Raw genomic sequence first — 18,592 nt, forward strand, 5'->3', positions numbered from 1 at the left:
AGTCATGGACAGTAGAAATAGAACAGCCGAAAAATAATAAATAAGAATATTGAATGTGCAGATAGAAAAATTCAGGGATTATTATAGCCATAAAAAGGGTTTTATTTTCTATACTAAAGCTTTAGTACAATGGTTCTGAATTGTATTTCCACCGAGTACAGTATTTTGTGAACCCTTATATATTATCCAGAGGTAGCCCTGTATTTCTTCCTGTAGTTTCTCCGATTTATGAAGTTTAACTTGTGGACTAATGTGCCACAGATTGTATCCACTAATGTTTCATAGGATTGTAACAAAAGCAACTGTTTCTCATTAGTATCGTATTGTATCCACTGCATGCAAAACTTCTGAGTATACTCAGTTCAAATACTATTTACAATATGACAAATTGACAACTGATACCTACCATAATATAAATGTATTCCTAATGCTTTATTAGTAAAATGGTTATAATTATATTGTGAATTTTGCTGATACATTGAGCTAGGCTGCTTTTACTGCAGTTACAGTATATACTATGATCTCCCGGAGTGTAGCTTGAAGGTATCATATTGTTTAAACACAAAACTGTTCCCGCTCAGGGCAGCTATTCAGTACTGTATGTGATTATGTCATTTATTTCAAGAGACTTTACACCCGAACAGAGTCCACAATTGTAGTGTATCACCGTCCGTATGTTTCTCGTTGTTTATTCTGGCTGGAATAGAAGGAAACAAAAACAAACGAAAAACACCATTTATTGTAATTTCCGCGCTGGCGTGTAATCTTACATTCTGTATATAATCAACTGATGAGAAAACAAAGTCGTTGTAACTTTGAAAGAGCCCGCCAAAAATTTCCCTCAGCCAATCAGGAAGAAGGGCGCTCTAAATTGATTAAATCACAGCGCATAAATAGAGTTGTTGCCGGCTATTTTAGTCATATTCATTCTACTTCCAACAGTACTAGCGTATAGCACGATGGCCAGAACCAAGCAGACCGCCCGCAAATCTACAGGAGGGAAAGCTCCCCGCAAGCAGCTGGCAACCAAGGCTGCGCGGAAGAGCGCCCCAGCTACCGGCGGTGTGAAGAAGCCTCATCGCTACCGACCAGGGACTGTTGCCCTCCGAGAGATCCGTCGCTACCAGAAATCCACTGAGCTGCTGATCCGTAAGCTACCCTTCCAGCGTCTGGTGAGAGAGATTGCCCAGGACTTCAAGACCGACCTGCGCTTCCAGAGCTCTGCTGTCATGGCCCTACAAGAGGCCAGCGAGGCTTATCTGGTCGGGCTCTTCGAGGACACCAACCTGTGCGCCATCCACGCCAAGAGGGTGACCATCATGCCCAAAGACATCCAGCTGGCCCGCAGGATCCGAGGGGAGAGGGCATAGATAGTACTCGGCACTCCTATACACGCAAAAAACACAAAGGCTCTTTTCAGAGCCACCAAATCTTTCTAAAAGAGCTGAAGCATAAACTACATATTAATTTAAGTGGCAGAACGTTGTTAAAATCTCAGCTCCGTTTACCCCCGCGGTGGAGGCTACATGACCAGTCTCCTTATTTAGTTGCCACACTCTGTAGTACCCCGCTCCTTCCTGCCAGCCTGTCGCTGCCATCGTTAAAAGGCTGAAGTCTCATCTATCCAGCGTTGGCAAAGGGAACTAGGCTAACAAGTCACAAGTAGTCGTTGCAAATCAAGTTAAAAACCTTTAATGTTTATATCAGAATGTTGGGTTTCCCTGTACAGTCCTTTACAGAGCCATCCCCACGTTCTATACACAGAGCTATAAACTTCCCCTTTAGGTGTCTGCACTATTACAAGTTTTCTAATTCTAGAAGGCGCACAATGGCTCTACCGCTAAATCGGGCTCGTTTACTCGCACTGGTATATTTGAAGCCATGAATCAGCTCTTTAGGGACGGGGTGGGTGGCTCTGAAAAGAGCCTTTGTGTTATGGGGACATGTATCTAAAAGCAACTTTACTTGCTTTTAGCTGCCTTGTGGCTCTCGGTCTTCTTGGGTAGTAGTACAGCCTGGATGTTGGGCAGGACACCTCCCTGAGCGATAGTCACCCCACCGAGCAGCTTGTTTAGCTCCTCATCATTACGCACAGCCAACTGCAGGTGGCGGGGGATAATGCGGGTCTTCTTGTTGTCACGGGCGGCATTTCCGGCAAGCTCCAGAATCTCAGCCGTCAAGTACTCGAGAACTGCGGCCAGGTACACCGGTGCCCCGGCTCCAACACGCTCTGCATAGTTTCCCTTCCTCAGCAGACGGTGAACGCGACCGACTGGAAACTGGAGCCCAGCTCGAGATGAGCGGGTCTTTGCCTTAGCCCGGGTCTTGCCGCCTTGTTTCCCTCTTCCAGACATTCTTGAGTCCGACTCACAAAGATACAATATAATAAATCTGGCTGAAACAAGTTTGCGATCTTGACCTGCTTGTTATATATACACTCAGATGGGACCTACAACCTGCTCTGTGATTGGTCTGCTTAAAAAGCAACCAATGCAATACATGTTCATGCAAGAACCAATCGGCAAATGAATAATGGGTTTTTGAGGCGGAGTACATCACATGACACGTCTACCCAATAGTGCATTCAGCACGGGTAAAGCCTTATTTGCATGAGCTGACTATAAATGAAGCAGGTCTGGGAGATTTCAGTTACATGTTTTTTTTTCTGTGTGTGAAAACCTGTTATATCTATAATGCCTGATCCAGCCAAGTCTGCGCCAGCGCCCAAGAAAGGCTCAAAAAAAGCGGTGACTAAGACCCAGAAGAAAGATGGGAAGAAGCGTAGGAAGACCCGGAAGGAGAGTTACGCCATTTACGTGTACAAGGTGCTGAAGCAGGTGCACCCAGATACCGGCATCTCCTCCAAGGCTATGGGCATCATGAACTCCTTTGTGAATGATATCTTTGAGCGCATTGCAGGGGAAGCTTCCCGTCTGGCTCATTACAACAAGCGCTCCACCATCACCTCCCGGGAGATCCAGACCGCCGTACGCCTGCTACTGCCGGGAGAGTTGGCAAAGCACGCCGTGTCCGAGGGCACCAAGGCCGTCACCAAGTACACCAGCGCCAAGTGATCTGCTTTCCTTCTACCTCCCACATGAACACAAAGGCTCTTCTAAGAGCCACCCACCTCCTCTCTAATTGGGCTATAACTATTGCTGTGACCTGGGCTAATATACAGTGATCTAGGCTGTATTGTCTGACTCCTGTTTTACTGAGTTTTTGTTGTAATTGCACCATGTTCCTAAATCACACAGATCTCCTAGGTACACTGGGCCTGATTCAGAGCCGCTCGTAAGCGGCCGCTCCGAGCGATGTTCGCACATCTGCGCATGCGTATGGGTTTTAGTACGCATGCACGAACCAGTCAGTGTGGTCGAAAATCGTGTGCTCGCAAAATAGCTAATGCCAGTGTCATCGACCACGTCACTTGGTTGTTTTTTAGCCTGAACTGCTCGCATGATTGCGGTAGGAAAATCCAACCACAAGCACTGCGAGCAGTTCATACGCCTTTCGATGTACTTGATTAATCAAATAAATAGCGGAGATGACGTATGATGCCAGCGGCCAGGGGGCGTTTTTTCCAAAATAGTGAGCGCATGTTTCGTTCGCTCGTTCAGACATAGAGGCGTCAACAGACTGCAAAGAGCGAGCACTTAATTTAAATAGCCAGCCCATTTTTCGGAACGAGCGGCTGCAATTAGCGTCCGGCTCTGAATCAGGCCCTCTGGTCAGAGCGAGCTCATCCCCCGTAGCCAAACCTCTACCAGTTTCCTGTCTCTCTTACCATCTTCTTAAAAACAACTGTGATGTTACTGTCCGTGGATGGATTGTTTTAGTGCTTAAAACCATATGATCGACTGGCATTTGCTCCCATACATTACTAAGTTTTTATTCCAACCAGCCAGATTGGACAGAAACGGACAAAAAATTGTATAGTGGATGGCCAGCTTAAGTAGCTATAGTTGTGCAAGGGTTAAATAGCCTTGGGCAACAAATTTGATACTTGGAACTCACACAGTGGGGTCACTTACATATGGCCTTGCCCAACAAGCTTTTTGGGCATGCAATTAGGTGGTAAAGTGGGCACAGGCACCAATTTAAATATTGATATAAGTAGTTGTGCAAGGTTTAAAGAGCCTTGGGCAACAAATTTGACACTTGGAATCCACAGAGGAAGGTCACTTGCAAATGACCCACTTTCAATTGGCCTTGCCCAACAAGGTTTTGGCATGAACTAGGGTGGTAAATTGGGCATCAGCACCATATTTTATTCATTTGAATAAGTAGCTGTAGTTGTGTGAGGGTTAAATAGCCTTGGGAAACAAATTTGACACTTGAAATCCACAGAGGGGCGTCAATTACATTTATTTAAAATGCAATTGGCTTTCACCAACAAAGTTTTGGGCTTGAAATAGGGCATTAAAGTGGGCACAGACACCAATTTATAAATTTGACTAAGTTGCTGTAGTTGTGTGAGGGTTAAATAGCCTTGGGCAACAAATTTGACCCTTGGAATCCAGACAGAAAGGTCTTTTACATTTAACCCTCATGCAATTGGCCTTGCCCAACAAGGTTTTAGGCATGAAATAGGTTGGTAAAGTGGGCACATTGACTAATTTATATATTTGAATAAGTAGCTGAAGTTGTGCAAGGGTTAAAGAGCCCTGAGCAACAAATTTGACATTCGGAATCCACAGACGGAGGTCACTTACATGTGACGCACTTGTAATTGGCCTTGCTCAATAAGGTTTTGGAGATTAAATAGGGTGGTAAAGTGGGCACAGTCACCAATTAACACATTTGAATAAGTAGTTGTGTTGTGCAATGGTCAAATACTGTAGCCTTGGTCAACAAATGTGACACTTGGAACTCACACAGTGGGGTCACTTACATATGACCCATTTGCAATTGGCCAAGCCCAACAAGGTTTTGGGCATGAACTAGGGTGGTAAATTGAGGTTAAGGTTTTTGGCATGAAATAAGTGGTAAAGTGGGCAAAGGTCCCAGATTTTCTATAATTGAATAAGTTTCTGTAGTTGTACAAGGGTTAAATAGCCTTGGGCACCGCTTTGACACGTGACATCCACACAGGGTGGTCACTTACATATGAGCCACTTGCAATTGACCTTGCCCAACAAGTTTTTGGGTATGAAATATGGTGGTAAAGTTGGCCCAATCACTATATTCACTCTAAACAGTCATATTTCAAGAATCTCATCTCCTCCCTGTCCTATTATCACCAGTGTCTCTTTTCCACCTTTAACTCCCTCCTCTGCCCACCCCCTCCTTGTCTCCCCTCCTTGCTCTCTGCCACTGACTTTGCTACCTATTTCACATCTAAAATGATTCTATACGTCAGGGCATCATATCCGACCAGTCCCCCAGCTCCCCACCTCCTCCTTTCCTGGATCACCCCTCTCCATCCATTTAACCGACTCTGACATCCTTCTCCCCTGTGACTGGAGAGGAAGTTAAGGCCCTTATCCAGTCCTCCCCCCCTTCCACCTCTCCCCTCCTCCGCTACCTCTCTCCTTCTGCCTGCTAACATCTTGCCCACCTCCTTAATCTCTCCCTATCTTCTGGCACTGTTCCTTCTGCATTTAAGCATGCCCTTGTCTCCCCCTTTCTTAAATAAACCTAACCTTGATCCTAACATTCTCTCTAACTACCGACCAATCTCTCTCCTCCCTTTTGCCTCCAAACTCCTTGAGCGTATTGTTTACAACAGCCTCACCACATTTCTTTCCTCCCACTCCCTCCTTGACCCTTTTCAGTCTGGCTTCCGTTCTCTCCACTCCACTGAAACCGCCTTCACAGATGTCAGCAACGACCTCCTTGCTGCCAAATCCAAGGGCCACTACTCCCTGCTCATTCTCCTTGACCTCTCTGCTGCTTTTCACACTGTGGACCACCCTCTACTGCTGCATATCCTTCACTCCCTTGGTCTACGTGACACTGCTCTCTCCTGGCTGTCCTCCTACCTCTCTGACCGTTCCTTCTCTTTTTCCTCTCACGACGACTCCTCCACGCCACAGCCTCTTACAGTAGGTGTTCCCCAAGGTTCTGTTCTTGGATCTCTCCTATTCTCTCTCTATACATCTTATCTAGGTAAACTCATCAGCTCTTTTGACCTCCATTATCATCTCTATGCTGATGATACTCAGATCTACCTTTCCTCACCTGATCTTTCCCCCTGTATACTGACTTGTATATCCAACTGTCTCTCTGCTATCTCTTCCTGGATGTCCCAGCGATTTCTCAAACTTAATATGTCTAAGACTGAGCTGATAGTCTTCCCACCCTCCCACATAACATCATGTCCCACTATTTCTTTATTAATAGATGGCATAACTATCTCATCTAGTCCCAAAGTACGTTGTCTTGGAGACATCTTGGACTCTTCCCTCTCCTTCAAACCACACATTCAGAACCTCTCGCAGTCCTGTCGTTTCCATCTCAAGAATATTTCCAAGATCAGCCCCTTTCTCAGCAAGGATGCTACCAAAACCCTCATACATTCACTGGTCATGTCCAGATTGGACTACTGTAACCTTCTCCTAGCTGGCCTCCCCAAATCCCATCTCTCTCCTCTCCAGTCTGTGCTCAATGCTGCTGCTCGGCTCATCTTCCTCTCCAAACGCTCTACTACATCTGCCTCCCCTCTTTTGCAAGCCCTCCACTGGCTCCCATTCCCTTTCAGAAAACAATTCAGGGTTCTCACACTCACTTACAAAGCGCTCACCCCTTCCTCTCCCATTTACATCTCTGATCTCATCTCCCTTCACTCTTCTGTACGCCCTCTTTGTTCACTTAATACGCGCCGCCTTTCATGCCAATTGATTACTTCCTCCCTCTCCCGCCTCCAAGATTTTACCCGTGCTGCTCCCACCTTTGGAATTCCCTCCCTCTCCCCATCAGACTCTGCACCTCTCTACAATCTTTGAAACAAGCTCTCAAGACCCACTACTTCATTAAAGCCTTCCAGCTCTCATTCTAACTTGCTGCTACATCTTCCTTTCTCCCCGCCTACCCCATTCTGTGTCACTTCTGTTTGTGTACCCCTCCCTTTAAGAATGTAAGCTCTTTCGAGCAGGGCCCTCTACCCTCTTGTGCTTCTCCCTACTGTCATTTAATTTATCTTACTCCCCACTAGGGCAACTGACACTTGGCTGCTTATGTGGGCGTAAAGTTCGCTAATATAGCAATGTTTATTATCCATGTCCTGTATTGTAATGTATTGTATTGTAATGTAAGTCACTGGTTACTTATTTGTCTATATAGTTTGTAAGGTGCTACGGAACACTTGTGGCGCCATATAAATAAATGATGATAATAATAAAAATAATAAGTAGCTATAGTTGTGCAAGGGTTAAATAGCCTTGGGCAACAAATATGACACTTGGAAACCACAGAGGGCGGTCACTTACATATAACCCTCATGCAATTGGCTTTGTCCAATAAGGTTTTAGGCATGAAATAGGGTGGTAAAGTGGGCATGGAAACCAGATATTATACACATGAATAAGTAGCTGTAGTTGTGTGAGGGTTAAATAGCCGTGGGCAACAAAATTTGACACTTGGAGTTCACAGAGGAAGGTCACATACATATAACCTTAATGCAATTGGGCTGGCCTAACAATGTTTTAGGCATGAAATAGGGTGGTAAAGTGGGCACAATACCTATATATGTGAATAAGTTGCTGTAGTTGTGCAATGGTTAAATAGCCTTGGGCAACAAACTTGTATTTTGCCTGGTACAGCTAGGCTTTGGGCATGTAATAGGCTGGCAAAGTGGGCACAGGAACCACATTATACCATTTTGAACAAGTATTGTAGCTGTAGTGATGCAAGGGTTAAATAGCCTTGGGCCCCAAGTTTGACACTACCAACCAGTAGCATGAGGTCACTTTCTCGTGACCCACTTGTATTTTGCATGGCCCAATAAGGCTTTGGGTATGAAATAGGCTGGCAAAGGGTATCGGTATGATTTACCGCTGGACCCATGCCCGGCAGTTGGAATCCTGACAGCGGCATCTCGGCAGAAAAGGAAATCCCGATCATTAAAGGTAAGTATATACTAACCTATTTCGACCCCCATAACCCTTCCTTCGCGGTGCCTTACCCTAACCTTCCCCCCAGTGCCTAACCCTAATCCCCTCTCTAAGTGCCTAAACCTAACCACCCTTCCCCGCCGCCTAAACCTAAGTCCCCTGAGGGGGTGCCTAATGCTGACTCCCCCTTCCCATAGCCTACACCTAAACTCCCAGGGGGGGTGTTTAACCCTAAGTCCCCCCCCGGGAACCCTAAACCTAACTCTCCCCCCCTGTGGCTATCCGCGCTCGGCGTCCCTTCGATCGGGATGCCGGGCGTCGGGCTCCGAGTGTATGTCTAATGACAGGCGTCGGCATATCGACGCCTGCCTTTAGACCCTTGCCGGGATATGACAGTCAGGAAGCCGGCTATAGGGATTAGGTCCGCCGGCTTCCCGACTGAATACCTGGCAAAAAGTGAGCACACGTACAGATTGTATTGATTTGAATAAGTAGCTGTAGTTTTTAAAGGGTTAAATAGCCTCGAGCCACAAAAATTACACTTGAAACATACAGAGGGAGATCACTTACATATGACCCGCATGTATTTTGCCAGGGCCAAAAGGGTTTTGGGCATGAAATAGGCTGGAAAGCATGAAATAAGCTGGCAATGTGGGCACAAATACAGATTGTATTGATTTGAATAAGTAGCGGTAGTTTTGCAAGGGTTAAATAGCCATGGACCACAAAATTTGCACTTGAAACAAACAGAGTGGGGTGAACTTAAATAAATAGCGGGACCCAGCACCAGCAGGTGAGAGTAGAAATCTACCTGTGCTGCACAGAATGTTGAAGGCACTCACAATGCACTGTTTGTTATGCAGAAGAAGTTAGAATGCCCCATATGATTTACACAAAGGAGAAGAAAATGGATTAACTCCATCATCATCATCATCATCATCATTTATTTACATGGTGCCACAAGTGTTCCGCAGCGCCTTACAAAGTACATAGACAAAAAAGTAACCATTGACTTACAATACAATGCAATACAGGACATGGATAAACATTGCTATATTAGTGACATTAACGCCCGCATAAGCAGCCAAGTGTTAGTTGCCCTAGTGGCTAGTAAGAGATAAATTAAATTACAGTAGGGAGAAGCAGAAGAGGGTAGAGGGCCCTGCTCGAAAGAGCTTACATTCTTTAAGGGAGGGGAAGACAAACAGGAGTGACACAGAATGGGGTGGGCCGGGAGAAAGGAAGATGTAGCAGCAAGTTAGGATGAGAGCTGGAAGGCTTTAATGAAGTAGTGGGTCTTAAGAGCTTGTTTGAAAGATGGTAGAGAGGTGCAGAGTCTGATAGGGAGAGGGAGGGAGTTCCAAAGGTGAGGAGCAGCATGGGCAAAGTCTTGGAGGCGGGATTGGGAAGAAATAATCAACTGGCATGAAAGGCGGCGTGTATTAAGTGAACGAAGAGGGCGGACAGAAGAGTGAAGGGAGATGAAATCAGAGATGTAAATGGGAGAGGAACGGGTGAGGGCTTTGTAAGTGAGTGTAAGAGACTTGAATTGGGTTCTGAAAGGGAATGGGAGCCAGTGGAGGGCTTGCAAAAGAGTGGAGGCAGATGTAGAGCGTTTGGAGAGGAAGATGAGCCGAGCAGCAGCATTGAGCACAGACTGGAGAGGAGAGAGATGGGATTTGGGGAGGCCAGCTAGGAGAAGGTTACAGTAGTCCAGTCTGGACATGACCAGTGAATGTACAAGGGTTTTGGTAGCATCCTGGGTGAGAAAGGGGCTGATCTTGGAAATATTCTTGAGATGGAAACGACAGGACTGCGAGAGGTTCTGAATGTGTGGTTTGAAGGAGAGGGAAGAGTCCAAGATGTCTCCAAGACAACGCACTTTGGGGCTAGATGAAATAGTAATGCCATCTATTAATAAAAAAATAGTGGGACATGATGTTATGTGGGAGGGTGGGAAGACTATCAGCTCAGTCTTAGACATATTAAGTTTGAGAAATCGCTGGGACATCCAGGAAGAGATAGCAGAGAGACAGTTGGATATACAAGTCAGTAGAGAGGGGGAAAGATCAGGTGAGGAAAGGTAGATCTGAGTATCATCAGCATAGAGATGATAATGGAGGTCAAAAGAGCGGATGAGTTTACCTAGATAAGATGTATAGAGAGAGAATAGGAGAGGTCCAAGAACAGAACCTTGGGGAACACCTACTGTAAGAGGCTGTGGGGGGGAGGAGTCGCTATGAGAGGAAACAGAGAAGGAATGGTCAGAGAGGTAGGAGGACAGCCAGGAGAGAGCAGTGTCACGTAGACCAAGGGAGTGAAGGATATGCAGCAGTAGAGGGTGTTCCACAGTGTCAAAAGCAGCAGAGAGATAAAGGAGAATGAGCAGTGAGTAGTGGCCCTTGGATTTGGCAGCAAGGAGGTCATTGCTGACTTTTGTGAGGGCAGTTTCAGTGGAGTGGAGAGAACGGAAGCCAGACTGAAAAGGGTCAAGGAGGGAGTGGGAGGAAAAAAATGTGGTGAGGCGGTTGTAAACAATACGCTCAAGGAGTTTGGAGGCAAAAGGGAGGAGAGAGATTGGACGGTAGTTAGAGAGAATGTTAGGATCAAGGTTAGATTTTTTAAGAATGGGGGAAACACGGGCATGCTTGAATGCAGAAGGAACAGTGCCAGATGAGAGGGAGAGATTAAGGAGATAGGCAAGATGGGAGCAGGCAGAAGGAGAGAGTTAGCGGAGGAGGTGGGAGGGGATAGGGTCGAGGGGAGAGGTGGAAGGGGGGGAGGACTGGATAAGGGCCTTAACTTCCTCTCCAGTCACAGGGGAGAAGGATGGCAGAGTCTGTAAAATGGATGGGGAGCGGTGATCCGGGAAATGAGGAGGTGGAGAGCTGGGGGACTGGTTGGATATGATGTCTTGACGTGTGGAATCAATTTTAGATGTGAACTAGGTAGCAAAGTCAGTGGCAGAGAGCAAGGAGGGGAGATGAGGAGGGGGTGGGCAGAGGAGGGAGTTGAAGGTGGAAAAGAGACGCTGGGGATTTGAGGACAGGGAGGAGATGAGATTCTTGAAATATGACTGTTTAGAGAGGGAAAGGGCAGCACTGTAGGATGACAGCATGAATTTGAAATGGAGAAAATCTGCCTGAGAGGGTGATCTTCTCCACTGTCGCTCGGCGGTTCGTGAACATTTTTGCAGGTATCTGGTGCATTTGGAATGCCAGGGTTGAGGTGTGGATTTGCGAGGGTGAGTAGTGATCGCCGGAGCAACAGAGTCAAGAGCAGAAGTAAGGGAGGCATTGTATAGGGAAGCAGCTTGTTCAGCGCAGGAGAAAGAGAGGATAGGGGAGAGAAGTGAGTCAAGTAGGGAAGAAAAAAAAGCAGTGTCGATGGCTTCAATGTTACGCTTAGTGATGGTGGCTTTCGGAGGTAGTGGAGGGGAAGGAGAGAGGGATAGGTTAAAAGAGAGGAGGTGATGGTCAGAGAGGGGGAATGGGGAATTGGAGTAAGAAGAAATATCACAACGGTGAGTGAATACCAGATCAAGCAAATGCCCACTCGCATGGGAGGGTGAGGAGGTCCATTGGGAGAGTCCAAATGAGGAAGTGAGGGTGAGTAGTTTGGAGGCAGCAGATTCTGTGGGGATATCAATAGGAATATTGAAGTCACCGAGGATAATAGAGGTAAGGTCTGAGGAGAGAAAGTGAGTGAGCCTGGAAGCAAAGTTGTCAAGGAACTTGGAGGGAGGGCCAGGGGGACGGTAGATGACAGCTACTCTGAGGTGTACTGGTTGGAAGAGGCGTATAGCATGAACTTCAAATGTGGAGAATGTAATGGATGGTTCTGATGGTATATGTTGGTATGAGTAACCAGGTGATCGAAGGACCCCAACACCACCACCATGGCGACCCCCAGGCCTGGGGGTGTGGGAGAAGGTGAGGCCCCCATAAAAGAGAGCTGCAGGAGAAGTGGTGTCAGAGGGTAAAATCCAGGTTTCAGTAATGGCCAGGAGATTCAGGGAGTTGGAGATGAAAAGATCATGGGTGGGGGCCAGTTTGTTACAGACTGATCTGGCATTCCAGAGGGCACAGGATAGAGTGACAGAGTTGATAGGAGAGATGTGAATGAGATTATCAGGGTTGCAATAGCGTGGAGATGAGAATACTTTGGGAGACCGAGATGAATAGAATGTAAGGATCATGCGTGCTCCTGTGCTAGGAGGGGACCCTGTAGGAAGTGGGCAGGGAGGGAAGTTAAGGAGACGTGAATGAAAGTGGGGCAAAGTGACAGGGAGATAAGTAAGGGAGGAAAGATTACCAGTGGGGTAGTAGGATCCTTGGGGGGTATAAGAGAAAGAAAATGGAGTAATGGGAGAAAAGGGGGAGGAAGGAAGAGAGAGAAGGGGAGATAGGAGGAGGTGGAGGAGAGAAGGGGGAAAGGATAGAGGTGGAGTCAGAGGGCAGAACAAAAGATTAGTTAGAAACTGAGTGAAGGGAGGAGACAACATGGTCATGGTAAGGATGAGGTAAAGTGTCAGCACAACAAAAATAAATTATAGAGTTTAGAAAAAGTGGAGATAAGATGGGTGCAGAATTTGAATATTAGAGTAGAGAGTAGCAGTAGCTAGATTATGTAAGACTAGACCAAAGTGCTAATGTAAAAATACATTATTACAGAGTTAAGCTGATATTAACAGTTTTCAGTAAGATTATCAGTTAAGCACAGAGACAACACAAATAGTAAGAAGTGATGGCCAGAGTTTTTATAGCAACCAGAGTTCAGTGTTGAAAGTCCAGGTTATGCAGTCAGCAGGAGTTTATAGCAGTGAGATTTTAAAATCACCTTTGTTGATGGTTTTCCTCCAAATCTAGATTAGGTTTTTAGTAGTGTAGATCGGTTGTTTCCCTTCTGTTCCACTTTGGTTCAATGCTGGTGTAACGCCAGTATTAATCTTAAAATGCACTTCTGAATGGGGCAATTCCAGCCATTCTATTCCAGCCTACTAATGACCAATATGTAGGAGACCTGGCATGTTAAATTACTGATGGCTTACAAGCCCAGCACCCTCCCACTAATATAGCTAGCAATAAATTGAGTTAAACAAACACACAGCACATACCACTAGGCTAATAACAGGCTCAATGAGCTAACTAGCAATGAAACTAAAAACATCAAACTAATATACTATGCAGTGTTATGCTAAATAACATTGCTTATCAGCAAGAGTCTGAGACTTGTAGTCCGTTACCTAAGTTCTCAGCCTGGCCAATATATATTCAGTATATTCAGTATAGCAAAAGTCTGAGACTTGTAGTCCGTTACCTAAGTTCTCAGCCTGGCCAATATATATTCAGTATATTCAGTATAGCAAAAGTCTGAGACTTGTAGTCCGTTACCTAAGTTCTCAGCCTGGCCAATATATATTCAGTATAGCAAAAGTCTGAGACTTGTATCACTTTTCCTAATGAGAGAATATCCTCCATCATAAACAGTATTCTGGCAACTACAATAAAGACACTTTCAGGCCCCCATTTATCAACATAGTATATTTCCTTTAGCGCTCGCTAGGGGTATGACTTCTTTTCAGCATTTAACAAACAGCGGTAATCAAAGATGGTGAGAGCACTGAAGTCCCAATAGACGGCAATGGGCACCAGTCACGGCCCTTCTGGCTTCAGCAAAGCCTTCCAGCCACTGCTGGGTCCCCGTGTTGCGCATGCGTATTACAAAAGACCCTGTTGCTACCAGCGTTTGGTTGCCAGCAGCCCAACGGAGGACCTTGAAGAGGAGGAGGACTTTGTGGGTCCTCGCTGGAGGGGTAAGTATTGGTAAATAACATTGGATTTTTTGTTTGTAGCACAGTGATGCTAAATTAAAAATTGTGCTGATGTTTACCTTCATTTCCACAACAAAATCGCAAGCCTAGGAACAATATATTCAGAGACAAAGTTTCCCTGCATTCGGCCCGCCCGAACACATCACTTCCGGCCACGTTCGGAAAAGATATAAAGAAGGAAAGACTACAACTCACTTCAGATCAGAGGGACCACCATTAGGTGTACATGACAGAGCATATGACACATCAGGGAATACGCTAAGCTACAGTCTCTTCCCACACCGCAACTTTTGGATCTCTTCAAACCGGTACCGGAAGGGACTGGCTGCGCGGCTATTTAAAGTGAATCCAGTTCTCATCACCACCGTGAAAGGGACAAACGGTCCCAAAACACTTTGAAAGGATAGGTGGTGCAGCAACTATTACTGTGCTGTTTATCTGAGGGCTTACATAGGGCCCCCTGAGCCACTCCCATGCTGAGATTACAGTTCTGCGTATTATAATTTTAAGGGCATGCGTGTGGCATCCATTCAGTGCTGGTAGACGGCTGGGGCAGCCCAGCTGCTGACAGAAAACTGGGCTTGTCCCCAGCCTGACATGAAACGGGAGGCGTGCCATACAGGTATTCCTCCAATTAACATCATCTTTGATGCATTGCCTATGGAAAGTAGGCCATGCCCCTTTATCGATGGTGCACAGCTTTGCCAAGCGAGAAGAGTAACTGTGGAAGGCTGTGCTGGGATCACGTGTTTGATCCCAGCATCAGCCGAGGTGCAGGGGCAGGCAGGAGGGATGTGTCCTCTGCGGGACACATCCGTTGCCGGCGCTGGGACAGTAATGTCCCTAGCGTCGGTGCAGACACCGCGGGCACCTGGTGAAGGGACCGCCTGGTCCCTTTCACCAGTGCCGGTGGTAAAGTGGCGCCGGGAGAAGCTTCGCTCCGGGCGCAAGCTCAGAGGAGCTTGGCGCCCGGCAGCCAAGAAGCGGCGGGTAGCCGGCGCTGGGAGAGAGTACCTGCTCCCAGCGCCGGTCAGGCGTTGGGCGCTGCGGGCATTTGGCTCTGGCCGCGAGCCAAACCTGGCTCGCGGGCCAGCAGCCAATCAGAGGCGGACGCGACGAGCCAATCGCGGCTCGCCGCGTCATAGCCCCACCCACTCGCGCCGTCTTGTATTAGACGGCGCCGAGCTGGAAAGTTCAGTTCGGCGGCGGAGAGGGAGGAGAGAAGACCTCCCTAAGAGCGGAAGATCGGCGCGGCAACAGGGGCGGCGGCCGCGGAAGAGGCCAGAAGACGCCGCTGTCAACAAAGAAGAAGAAGACAGGTGGTGCCGGCTGGAAGAAAGGAAGAAGAGGCGGCGCCGCTGGCCAGGACGGGCCAGCGGCCGAAGAATGCGGCTGAGGACCGGAGAGGACTGTGGGGGAGGAAAGTAAAAGAGCGTCACGAAGCTCCCCCCGCAGCCTCTTCCAACGTAGCAGGTAGGCCCTCCGTGAGGCCCACCATATACCCCCCTCCCTAGACCGCCAGGATTGTCGGGCGCTAGGCCCGTGGAGTATTGTCGGGCACTAGACCCGTGGGCAATTAGTCGGGCACAAGGCCCGGGGGACAGTAGCGGGCATTAGGCCCCATGAAAGGATTGCCCCATTAGTAGGTGTAAGTGGCCTGGGTACTAGGCCCAGGTCACTATATAATAAAGTAGGCGGGCAACTGCCCGAGCCACCCACCATATAAAGTGGTCTGGGCATTAGGCTCAGACCACTACCAGAGCCCACAGATAGGCAGGCAAATAGGCCTGAGCCCCATAAAAAGTGGTCTGGGCATTAGGCTCAGGCCACTACCAGAGCCCACCGTTAGGCAGGCCACTAGGCCTGAGCTGCAAAATAGAGCGGGACTCTGGGCAGTAGGCCCAAGTCCCTTGAGTACCCTGCAGTAGGCAGGCATAAACCCTGAGCCGCTGGTAAGACCCTGGGCGTTAGGTCCAGGGCCCTGAGCCAATTAGGTAGCCCCCGCATAGATGATTAGAGGTGTGAGCAGTGGTGGAGAGCTGTACGGCTTCCACCCATGAGGTAGTGGTTTCCCCAGTCACCGAGAAGAGGAGCTGGCCAGCTCTGGATAGGTAGCAGACATTTAAAGGGACAGCACTGTGTTTTGATCTTGTGTATTTAGTCTGTTTGGTGTTCCGTGCAGGGCAAAAGTTTAGTTGTTGTTATATCTGTCGCACTACACACACTGTAGGTTGAGGGTGATGCCATTTTAGTATGTGTAGTTGCTTGACATAGGTTTAGGCCCTGCACGGCTGTGTTGTGTATCTCCTTACAGGGACCTGTAGGCGAGTGAGCGGACGAAGAGCAAGAGTGGACACGGTGAGAAATTTCTGTGTGTACTGTCTCTCCCTGTTTGTTTGTCACTATCTATCTCTCCTTCCTTCTGGGCGGACGGTGAACCTTGCAACCCGGTGCAAGGACGGATCTTCACCTGGTGCGTGAGTACCGATAGGTGAAAATTCGGGATCTGAGGCCAAAAGTGCCAATGATGATCTTCACTTAAAACCTGAATTTATCCCCCGGTTCGGTAGGGCCCGTCGGTCGACGTGAGGAAGGATGGTACTCACCTCGTCTCCTTCCTCCTAGGTCATCGTGTCCGTGTTCTATTTGGAGGTTCCTGGACCGTCTGTTCAACACACGGCCTGAAGGTGAGAGGGTGCGACGCAAGGTAAGTAACAGACGTACACCTGCACGGCAGCAGGCATTGCACCGCACCCACCCCTCACATAACGGGTGCCGTCCCATTCTTGCACAGGAATAGGAGCTTGACTCCTCCTGGAGCCGGCCCTGGACTTAGACCTCTGCAAGTGGGTCGGCTCTAAAGTACATTCTTTAAGAATGTAAGCTCTTACGAGCAGGGCCCTCTGCCCTCTTGTGCTTCTCTCTACTTTAGTTTCATCTGCATCTTACTCACCACTAGGGCATCTAACACTTGGTTGCTTATGCTCTGTTTCTTGTCTGGGTGTTATGGTCGCTAATGTAGCAATATATATATTATCCATGTCCTTGTCCTGTATTGTATTGTTCTGTAAGTCGCTTGTCAACAATTTGTTTATGTACTTTGTAAGAAGCTGTGGAACACTTGTGGTGCCATATAAATAAATAATAATAATAATAATAATAATAATAATAATAATAATAATAATAATAATAATAATAATAATAATAATAATGTCTCAGTCTGCAGCAGCATCATTCACTGCTCCTTCCCAGAGAGGTGTCACCCCGAAGTGCCGCCGTCCAATCACAATGTGGCTGTGAGAGACTAGCGAGGTGGCTGTCTCCACACACCAAACTTTAAGTGACTGGAATCATTCGTACATCTAAATGATTTGAGTCATTGTGTCGAGATATTTACTCACCAGCCATCTCTATGCCGAAAGCGCGCCCTTGAAGTAAGTGAATGTGTGAGTGAGTTAGGGATTAAGTTATAGGAGGGGAGGAAAGAGGGAGAGGTAAAATTGATGAAGGATATGAGGTAGGTACCTGGGGACGGGGAGTAAAAACTACTAACGCTGTTAAAGAGAGGGGATATCGGAATTAGGCAGGTGAATAAGAGGGGTGAGAGGAATGGAGGGATGAAGTAGAGTCAGGTAAAGGTGAACAGGCAGGGGAATGAGGTATGACAAGAGAGAGGTGGTAAAACTATAACAGAGGGAGGTCACTTACTTGTGACACACTTGTATTTTGCCTGGCCCAACAAGGTTTTGGGCATTGAATAGGCTGGCAAAGTGGGCATAGGCACATATTGTATTGATTTGATTATGTAGTGCAGCTGCAGTTTTGCAAGGGTTAAATAGCCTTGGACCACAAAAATTACATTTTAAATAAACAGAAGGGGGGTCAACTACATTTGACCCACTTTTATTTTGCATGGCCAAAAAAAGGTTTTGGGCATGAAATAGGTTGGCAAAGTAGGCACAGGCACCATATTTTACCATTTTTAATAAGTAGCTGTAGTGATGCAAGGGTTAAATAGCTTTGGGCACCAAATTTGACACTACCAACCAATAGCATGAGGTCACTTTCTCTTGACCCATTTGTATTTTGCCTGGCCCAACAAGGTTTTAGGCATGAAATAGGCTAGCAAATTGGGCACAGGCACCGGATTTTACCATTTTGAATAAATGGCTGTAGTGTTGCAAGAGTTAAAGAGTCTTGGGCAACAAATTTGACATTTGGATTCCACAGAAGGGGGTCACTTACATATGACCAACTAATTTATTTATTTATTTATTTACAGTTTCTTATATACCGCAGCATATTCCGTTGCGCTTTACAATTGTCAACATTGATAGAACAAAACTGGGTAATAACAGACAGATATATAGGTAGGAAGGCCCTGCTCGCAAGCTTACAATCTATATTATTATTATTATTATTATTATTATTATTATTATTATTATTATTATCCTTTATTTATATGGCGCCACAAGGGTTCCGCAGCGCCTTACATAGTACAGAAACATAGTACATAAACAGTTGAACAGAACAAGAAAACAGTGTCATACAGTTTAAGACACTACAAGACAAGTACATGGTATATAAACACTGCTGCAACAGAAGCAGGATGGCAAAAGTCACGGGTTAGGTGCTTTTGAGTATAGAGCAGATAGTATACGTAAAGAAAGGATAAGCACAAGAGGATAGAGGGCCCTGCTCGTGA

General features: G+C 46.9%; 3 protein-coding genes across 3 annotated transcripts; 2 read left to right on the forward strand and 1 right to left on the reverse strand.

Moving 5' to 3' along the window:
* The first annotated feature begins 943 nt into the window (after positions 1 to 943).
* On the forward strand, positions 944 to 1,430 carry LOC148515492 (histone H3). Its single transcript, XM_088479956.1, has one exon. It carries the CDS (start codon positions 960 to 962, stop codon positions 1,368 to 1,370), a length of 411 nt encoding a protein of 136 aa, XP_088336082.1. The 5' UTR covers positions 944 to 959; the 3' UTR covers positions 1,371 to 1,430.
* Positions 1,431 to 1,906: 476 nt separating this feature from the next.
* LOC148515493 (histone H2A type 1-like) lies at positions 1,907 to 2,390 on the reverse strand. Its single transcript, XM_088479957.1, has one exon. The coding sequence runs from the start codon at positions 2,352 to 2,354 to the stop codon at positions 1,962 to 1,964; it is 393 nt and encodes a 130-aa protein (XP_088336083.1). The 5' UTR covers positions 2,355 to 2,390; the 3' UTR covers positions 1,907 to 1,961.
* Positions 2,391 to 2,677: 287 nt separating this feature from the next.
* On the forward strand, positions 2,678 to 3,104 carry LOC148515494 (histone H2B 1.1-like). The gene has a single exon (XM_088479958.1). The coding sequence runs from the start codon at positions 2,694 to 2,696 to the stop codon at positions 3,072 to 3,074; it is 381 nt and encodes a 126-aa protein (XP_088336084.1). The 5' UTR covers positions 2,678 to 2,693; the 3' UTR covers positions 3,075 to 3,104.
* Positions 3,105 to 18,592: the final 15,488 nt, after the last annotated feature.

The sequence above is a fragment of the Taudactylus pleione genome, unplaced genomic scaffold, assembly GCF_031769625.1.
Source record: "Taudactylus pleione unplaced genomic scaffold, aTauple2 ptg000248l, whole genome shotgun sequence".
Classification (NCBI taxonomy): domain Eukaryota; kingdom Metazoa; phylum Chordata; class Amphibia; order Anura; family Myobatrachidae; genus Taudactylus; species Taudactylus pleione.

What these genes read in the sequence shown, in the direction of transcription:
- LOC148515492 (XM_088479956.1), top strand. Translation starts at nt 960, where the DNA reads ATGGCCAGAACCAAGCAGACCGCCCGCAAATCTACAGGAGGGAAAGCT.
- LOC148515493 (XM_088479957.1), bottom strand. Translation starts at nt 2,354, where the DNA reads ATGTCTGGAAGAGGGAAACAAGGCGGCAAGACCCGGGCTAAGGCAAAG.
- LOC148515494 (XM_088479958.1), top strand. Translation starts at nt 2,694, where the DNA reads ATGCCTGATCCAGCCAAGTCTGCGCCAGCGCCCAAGAAAGGCTCAAAA.